The sequence below is a fragment of the Electrona antarctica genome, assembly GCF_951216825.1.
Source record: "Electrona antarctica genome assembly, chromosome: 14".
NCBI classification, from domain to species: domain Eukaryota; kingdom Metazoa; phylum Chordata; class Actinopteri; order Myctophiformes; family Myctophidae; genus Electrona; species Electrona antarctica.
Genome location: NC_136795.1, coordinates 31,572,126 through 31,581,211, shown reverse-complemented (window position 1 = coordinate 31,581,211; position 9,086 = coordinate 31,572,126). Strand labels below are relative to the sequence as shown.

Here is a 9,086-nt window from a genome sequence, read left to right as displayed (position 1 = left end):
ATTACGATATTTCCAGAATAGGGACACACTAGGGTCCATGTGGTTATAGGAATCATCCGTGCCGTCGGCAAATCGACTGAATCGCCTACTACGTTTCAAAATGACCCAAAACGACCCCTTTTTACAATTCAATTCCAGTTTACTCTTTTCTTTCTTTCTTTCTTTCTTTCTTTCTTTCTTTTAGCTGGTGGCCATTAGCTGGCTGTCTGTTTGCGCATCGCTGTGCGTTTGGGGTGGGGGGGTGGGGTTTGTGGTGTGTCAGACGATTGTGCATCACCACCCCCAGACTGACCCCAGAGCAGCTATTCAGTCTAATTGATCGTAAAAAAAAGGACACGGCTGTTTTTCTCTCTGCAGTCCCCCCCCCTTTTTTTTTCATTATACTTCATTCTTCTTCCCAGGCTCTGTGACAAGGCCTGACAATCCCCCTCGCGCTTACTCACATCATTTCACCTTCGACCCCACCTCTGCGCAATGTGTTATTACTGTTATAAAGAGATACTTAAAGAGTATAAGCTCATGATGGGGCCGCGTGTCAGGATGACATACCTGCTGCGTGACACACGCGTCACCCCGCCCCCCACCCACACTCACCGCTTTACTGCGCCCTTCTGTCACCAGCAGCGGAAGAGCCACTATGATTTGTTTCTTTACTTATCGGCGCGGTCGTCCGGCAGAAACCTTTTATCTCCTTTTTTTTTTTTTACTTTTCGTGTTTTTTTCCCCCTAAATTAACGGCATACTTCATCTTAACACATGAGCGTCACCTGAAAGCATCAAACGTAGCAGATCCACAAGCTTGTGGATTCCACCCGACAGAGAAGAAAGTTACATTCCACCCACTGGAGAAGAGAGGATATGAGATGATAGGGCCATGTCACTAAGACCTGCTGCGCGCCACGCGTCCCTCACCGCTTGTGCCCTGTCACTGCTATAATGTGTGTGTGTGTGTGTGTGCGCGAGCGTGTATATTATGAACACATGCATGATGATGTGACTAGGACTACACAGCCCCCCCCCCCCCCCCCCCCACCCCCCGTGGTCAAGGCTTGGCGGCGAAACGGCAAACGAGTGTACACACTCCTCCTAGCGCTGAAACAACACGGGAAAGTCCCTGTGCGTCAGTCAGTCAGTCAGTCAGTCAGTCAGTCAGTCAGTCAGTCAGTCAGTCAGTCAGTCAGTCTGTCTGTCTGTCTGTCTGTCTGTCTTTATCATTTGAACTGGGGACCCCCCACCCGGACAAGCACTTGGAAACGTCATTTCCACCAAATGGAACCAATAGCCCATGTTGTTGAGCTTTTCAAAAATGTTGTCTCTTTTTAAATATTTTACAATTTGGCCAATGTTTGACAAAATAGCCGATCTACAAGCTCACAGCAAGTCACATTGACGCACGTTGTGAGCTTGTACAGTAGATCAGCTACTTTTGTGTGACGAAGTAGGGCATTCATTTACTTTAAAAAGTAAAAATATGGTTCCCTTCCTTCCTTCCTTCCTTCCTTCCTTCCTTCCTTCGTGTGTGTGTTCACGTGGCACCATTTTGCGTGGCACATGATCGTCCCTGGGCGCTTCGCCTCCAGACGCCTTTTCGAGCTTCATCTCCCCCCTCCCCCTCCCCTCCTAACTTATCTCATCTGCCGCTTGGACGAATTGAGCGAATCCACTTCACATACAAACGGCATTTTGTAATAAACAGGGCGAACGTGGCGACAGGGGCCCCCCTAGATCCCCCTCGCTAATGAATATTAAATGATCTTATCGCGGCGTGGCAATCAATCGCGGCGGCGGAGGCACGGGGGCTAATGGCAAGGCGAGGGGAGGCAAGGTATTAGGGGAGCTATCCCAGCACCTCCGCACACGCATTAGTCACCCCGCGCCATTAGTCTGAGTCTCACTGGAGGCTCCTCTTCGTCTGTGCGTGTCTGTGTGCGTGTGTGTGTGTGTGGGGGTTGTTTATGTTGGCCGTTAATCAAGCATTTGCCAAGTCATTGCCGTTGATATGTGCTAGCAATACCAAGTGCTGTTTTATAGGTGAAACCGTGACAATACCTATAGCATTCAGCGACATGAACAAAAAGGTCCCTACTGTGCATTTCGTAATAATAGGTAGATATGTGGCCAAAAAATACGATCTACACATAGAAAAAGGATAGTTCTTAAATTTAAAAGGGAGAGTATTATGGTTCCACAAAGAACAATCACCTACTAAAGAACCATTTTATTTAGTGAATGCTTCTCAGGCAAACGTGGCTAAACTAGGCGGACATTCAACGGAAATAGCAGACTCCATGTTTTGAGATGTTTTTGTATTTATTTGATTTTATCACAGAACCTTATATAGGGTTTATTAAGTGATTAATGCAGATTGAAGTCACTGCAATACAAATTGCTATTTTGTAGGCACTTTGGATCTTGTCTGCTCTTGTTTTTGTCGGTTAGAACACAGAAGGGTCACAGCAAAGAGTGTACATTTAACTAGGACTTTAAAAGTAGTGTACTGCATATTGCACATTTTGATTAGTTTAGTTTATGTTGAACTTGAAATTGAAATAGCCAAAAAGTATGTATGTATTATAATTGAGAGAAAAAAAGAAAGAAAATAAAACACAATTAATAAATGAGCGGCAAACTCAAGAACTGGTTCGAACCCGCCTCCTTTTTTGTGTATATTTCTCAATAACAAACTTATAACGAAAATATTCTGGCTTTCCGCTCCAGTTGTTTACCATACACCACTCAAGTCAAATGTGATAATGCTGTTTAGGTTTACTTCTCTTTTGGTTGCCTTTATGTTGCATGTATGGCTGCAGGAAGGACCCATCTTATTTATTTTTAAATCTTACCTCAGCTTATCATCTCATACCATATCTCATCTGATTGTATAACTTCTCCATGGTGGAAAGTAACTAAGTAAATTTGTTTTGGAGACACCGTGCTTTTACTTGGCTGTCCAGGCTGTTTTTATCCCTCTCAATACTTTAAACTTCTATTCCAAATAATGTAAATAATGTACTTTTTACTGCACTGATTTTACCTTGGCTTGCAGATATTAATTATTAATATAAAACCCTTGTTCTATAATTCAGCTATTCTAAAATGGCCCATCTACAAGCTCACAAAAAACAAGTACTTTAAGTACATTTTTAAGCCAATACTTTTCTGCTTGTAGTCGAGTAAATTGTTGAATGCATCATGCCTTTTACTGATAACAAAGTATTAGTATTTCCATAATGGTGGTATTGCTACAGTACTGTTACCAACACTGATCTTATCTGATCTCATCTCATTCTAACAGATGTGAATGTGGGGGTGTCGGGTGATGAGGAACCAACAGATGTGAATGTGGGGGTGTCGGGTGATGAGGGACCAACAGATGTGAATGTGGGGGTGTCGGGTGATGAGGAACCAACAGATGTGAATGTGGGGGTGTCGGGTGATGAGGGACCAACAGATGTGAATGTGGGGGTGTCGGGTGATGAGGGACCAACAGATGTGAATGTGGGGGTGTCGGGTGATGAGGGACCAACAGATGTGAATGTGGGGGTGTCGGGTGATGAGGGACCAACAGATGTGAATGTGGGGTGTCGGGTGTTGTGATGAGGGACCAACAGATGTGAATGTGGGGGTGTCGGGTGATGAGGGACCAACAGATGTGAATGTGGGGGTGTCGGGTGATGAGGGACCAACAGATGTGAATGTGGGGGTGTTGGGTGATGAGGAACCAACAGATGTGAATGTGGGGTGTCGGGTGTTGTGATGAGGGACCAACAGATGTGAATGTGGGGGTGTCGGGTGATGAGGGACCAACAGATGTGAATGTGGGGGTGTCGGGTGATGAGGGACCAACAGATGTGAATGTGGGGGTGTCGGGTGTTGAGGAACCAACAGATGTGAATGTGGGGGTGTCGGGTGATGAGGAACCAACAGATGTGAATGTGGGGGTGTCGGGTGTTGTGATGAGGGACCAACAGATGTGAATGTGGGGGTGTCGGGTGATGAGGGACCAACAGATGTGAATGTGGGGGCGTCGGGTGATGAGGAACCAACAGATGTGAATGTGGGGGTGTCGGGTGATGAGGGACCAACAGATGTGAATGTGGGGGTGTCGGGTGATGAGGAACCAACAGATGTGAATGTGGGGGTGTCGGGTGATGAGGAACCAACAGATGTGAATGTGGGGGTGTCGGGTGATGAGGAACCAACAGATGTGAATGTGGGGGTGTCGGGTGATGAGGGACCGACAGATGTGAATGTGGGGGTGTCGGGTGATGAGGGACCAACAGATGTGAATGTGGGGGTGTCGGTGATGAGGGACCAACAGATGTGAATGTGGGGGTGTCGGTGATGAGGGACCAACAGATGTGAATGTGGGGGTGTCGGGTGATGAGGGACCAACAGATGTGAATGTGGGGGTGTCGGTGATGAGGGACCAACAGATGTGAATGTGGGGGTGTCGGGTGATGAGGGACCAACAGATGTGAATGTGGGGGTGTCGGGTGATGAGGGACCAACAGATGTGAATGTGGGGGTGTCGGGTGATGAGGGACCAACAGATGTGAATGTGGGGGTGTCGGGTGATGAGGGACCAACATATGTGAATGTGGGGGTGTCGGGTGTTGTGATGAGGGACCAACAGATGTGAATGTGGGGGTGTCGGGTGATGAGGGACCAACAGATGTGAATGTGGGGGTGTCGGGTGATGAGGGACCAACAGATGTGAATGTGGGGGTGTCGGGTGTTGAGGAACCAACAGATGTGAATGTGGGGGTGTCGGGTGATGAGGAACCAACAGATGTGAATGTGGGGGTGTCGGGTGATGAGGGACCAACAGATGTGAATGTAGGGGTGTCGGGTGATGAGGGACCAACAGATGTGAATGTGGGGGTGTCGGGTGTTGAGGGGGTTTGATTGAGGTGGGGTTTGCGTGTAGCGCCACAAGGTAACAGACCACGGGTAGTAGTGGGGTGGATGGGGGCGAGGGGTAGGGATGTCCCGATCAGGCTTTTTTGCTCCCGATTCGATTCTGATCATTTGATTTAGAGTATCTGCCGATACCGATTTTTCCCGATCCGATATTTATATTTTTATAGAACACTTATGCCATATCAAAATAGTCAAAATCACAGACAATAATTCCATGATATGGATGTAATATACTGTAGATACTAGTGATGTCCCGATCATGTATTTTTTTGCTCCCGATCCGATTCCGATCATTTGAAAATGACGTGATCCGATCATGTGATTGGATCGGGACAGCTCTAGTGAGGGGGGTTGCGTGTAGTGCCACAAGGTAACAGACCACGGGTAGTAGTGGGGTGGGTGGGGGTGATGTGAGGGGGGGTTGGCGGTTGCAGCATGCATCGCGTCGGGCATGCCAGTCAATCAATACTTACATAAATATCTGCACCATAAAATCCATCCTGGTAAACAACACTGCAGAGGGATGCAAACACAGACAGACAGACAGACAGACAGACAGACAGACAGACAGACAGACAGAAAGACACAAAACAAACAAAAAAACATCCATATTAGTGCATGTTCACATGCAGGCGGCAACTTGGCCGGCTCCCAACGCCCCGCTTTTGTTGTTGTTGTTGTTTCCGCACAGAGAGAGAGAGAGAGAGAGAGAGGTTAGTCCAATCCAAAGAACACACCACACAACGAGGGGGTTGGGGGGTGGATCGGTGAGAGTGCGAGGGGGGTGTGGTGGTGTCAGAGCCAAAAGTGGGGGAGGGGTGTACTGCCACCGCGCGCCGCTGTCCACTGATCTCATTGGACAAGGTACTGCTTAATTAGTACTTCTTACGGAAGTACATAGCAGATGTATGTAATATATCGTTACTGTCATAGGCAGAAACCTCTTAACTCCATATTCCTTTAAGTGGACAGTTTGCAAATGAACACACTACAGCATCACATAAAAGCATCAACAGTATAGCAGATCCACAGCATCGGAACGTGGCACAAAGCGACACGTTTCGAGCTTGTAGATCTGCTACTTTTGCTGTTTTTGAATTTTAATCCTGAAAAATAACAGTTTTGGACATATGACGTTTCCAGTTTACTCCCAACAGAGGCGACATCATGATGCGTTGCGACAGATCTCCACGGACACCGTGAATAACAACAAAGCGTAAACGTCGCTGTTTTAAAAACAACTTTACTTTTCAGGAAATGGGAAATGCATTCCAGTGGCTCAAGTGGTGTAGAACGTATTTTGTCACAAACTCTGGTTAATACTCTTTCATTGGTAGAATAAGACTATGAATAAAACCCAACAGACAGAATTATCGATAGTTAGACCTACACTACAGCCCTTCTTGTGAGCTTGTACTGTATCTGCTATACTCGCCTGAGAATAGGGATGCCATAGGGTTCAAGTGCTTTTAAAGAGAGCATGTGTCCGTACGTGTGTGTGTGTGTGTGTGTGTGTGTGTGTGTGTGTGTGTGTGTGTGTGTGTGTGTGTGTGTGTGTGTGTGTGTGTGTGTGTGTGTGAGAGAGAGAGAAAGGGGGGGGGGGGGGGGGGGGACGCAGGAGACAGAGCAGGGGTTTGATTGAACTCTCGACAAAAGGGCTTGTATTTTCCAGCGTGGCATTTTGCGGCGGGCATTGTGACGGACCCCTGGGCTTTACGGTAAGGGCTCCACTGAGGGAGGTGCGGAGCGAGGCGGCCGAGGTGGAGAGAGAGAGAGAGAGTATGAGATACTCGCACGGCTCTCCTCTCCCTCTCTCTCTCTCTCGCTTCCAATCTCGCTGGCAATTAGAGTGGTTTCAGGCCATTTGTGCTATCTTTGATAATCAATAACGTCTAAAATGTCAGAGCGCTCCACTCCCGCCGGAGTCATTACACCGCCTATACCGTGTGACCGTTGAGCGGTGAAACACGCACGCACGCACGCACGCACGCACGCACGCACGCACGCACGCACGCACGCACGCACGCACGCACGCACGCAACAGATGTGTGGCACACACACATTCGTGCACACACCCACATAAACATACTTGCACACACATATACACGCTCTGACACGAGCGGTCAGATGATTGCATGTATCGGCTTATTGATAGGTTGTCATGTCAGCTCCCCGCAGAGATGGGAAAATAAACCGAATTAATGAACACACGCACGCGCACATACACGCACATATACACACATACACGCACTAGCATTTACATATATTGCGAGGACATCAACATTTTAGGACGATGATTTTATGAATTCCATTTTTGCTTTTGTTTTTTTAGGGGGGGGTCGTTTTAACCCCAACACACACACACACACACACACACACACACACACACACACACACACACACACACACACACACACACACACACACACACACACACACACACACACACACACACACACACACACACACACACACACACACACACACACACGCAGGCTCCCCCCAGACGGTAGCTGGGTCTGTGGGCTCATCGCCTCTCTTCGGTCCAGACCACTTTGTAATAAAAAATACATCCACAAGAACATTAATAATGCAGCCGCGCGACCGTCGCAAAGGGCAATTAACAGGCGCCACTGCGTTAATGAAAGTACAATCTGTACCGCATATCTCTCTTTGTCGAGACCGGCATCAGGACCGGCATGCGTCCAAAAAGAAAAAAATAAACTAAATAAATCTAGGGGGGGAGGCGCTCGTGACGGTGTGGGCGGTGCCGTGCTTCAGCCCGTCGACTTAATGAACTTCCAACGCCACGGAGAACGCTCCTTTAGCGACCGCTCGCTTTGCAGGAGTCATAAAACGAAAATGTCAATGTAAGAGCAGGAAGAAACCTTGTATGTCCAAAACCGTCCCTTTTTTTTATTACTAGTCCATATAGCCGCCGTTCCCACCCACCCACCGTCCGTTCACCCAGGGCTATGGGACCCAAACCACGACTACAGATCCTATAGCCTGCGAGGACCGTTGATGATGAATGACAAAGTTGTGGAACAGACAGAATGGCGGACAGAGACAGAGGTTCCTTAATGCTATATTAAAAACAAAAAGTTAATGTAACTTTCCTCTTCTACCCCAGATTTTAACCTGGTTTCCTGCATGCGCAAGTCCTGACATTTTTACCACTGAGCTTTGGATCTTGTGTCTATATAAAGTCTAAATGTCTCAATAGAAGAGCTTGTAGCACTGCCACATATTATTCATTAAGGATTTATTTTAAAATGTAATTTAAAAGAGCATGGCCCAAAATATTCCTTTAACACTATATCCATCCTTATATGTAATGTCCTATTTTCTGTGAGAGGTATCTGTTTTGTTTTTGTTTATGTTTCGGAGGGTCAATGTCGGGAAGGAGATTGATTGATTGATTGACAGGCCGTGACAGTCGCCGGTTCTCAACACTTGTGGGGACAGAGACCCAAACGAGCAGGGAGTCCACGTGAGACCTGATCGCATTCGTATAAACTTTGTCTGTATGCTATATGGTGGAAGATAGCCACGGCCACCGTTGACAGGAGTGTACCCGGCTGGGAACCGTCATCTGCTCCGGTGAGAGTTTTGTTTGTCTGTTTGGGTCCAGCGAGGAGTACCGTTTGTTTTCCGTTCGAGGGACAGTGGATCTTCTCTGTTGGATTGGTTTACGTTCGGGGATCACCTTTACGTTTGGATTAACTTTATTATTTCGTGTTGGAGCGTCAGGGAGACGCGTGAGTAATCAAGGAACAATACAAACAATAAGAGCGAGCGAGAGTGCGTGCGTGCGTGAGAGGCACGGAACTGTGCGTGCGTTCGGACATTATACGATCAACATTTAACCTGTCATCACGAACACTGTTGTAACTTAATTGTCATTGTTGATGTATTGCATATACAGTAGATAAACTATTTATCTGAACCTATTTCTGTGTTGGAGTCAGTGGTTTACATGTGGAAAGCATTCATTCAGTCAGTGGTTTACATGTGGAAAGCATTCATTCAGTCAGTGGTTTACATGTGGAAAGCATTCATTCAGTCAGTGGTTTACATGTGGAAAGCATTCATTCAGTCAGTGGTTTACATGTGGAAAGCATTCAGTCAGTCAGTGGTTTACATGTGGAAAGCATTCATTC

The 9,086-nt window shown here is 47.1% G+C and overlaps 1 protein-coding gene across 2 annotated transcripts in view; it reads right to left on the bottom strand.

Annotated features, from left to right (window-relative positions):
- rbfox1 (RNA binding fox-1 homolog 1) overlaps positions 1–9,086 on the bottom strand; it is a 110,546-nt gene that overhangs the window by 28,813 nt on the left and 72,647 nt on the right. For both annotated transcript variants that reach the window (XM_079520456.1, XM_079520457.1), the window contains one exon: positions 5,397–5,436. In XM_079520456.1, coding sequence (XP_079376582.1) covers positions 5,397–5,436 — 40 coding nt within the window. The remainder of the gene's footprint in view (positions 1–5,396; positions 5,437–9,086) is intronic.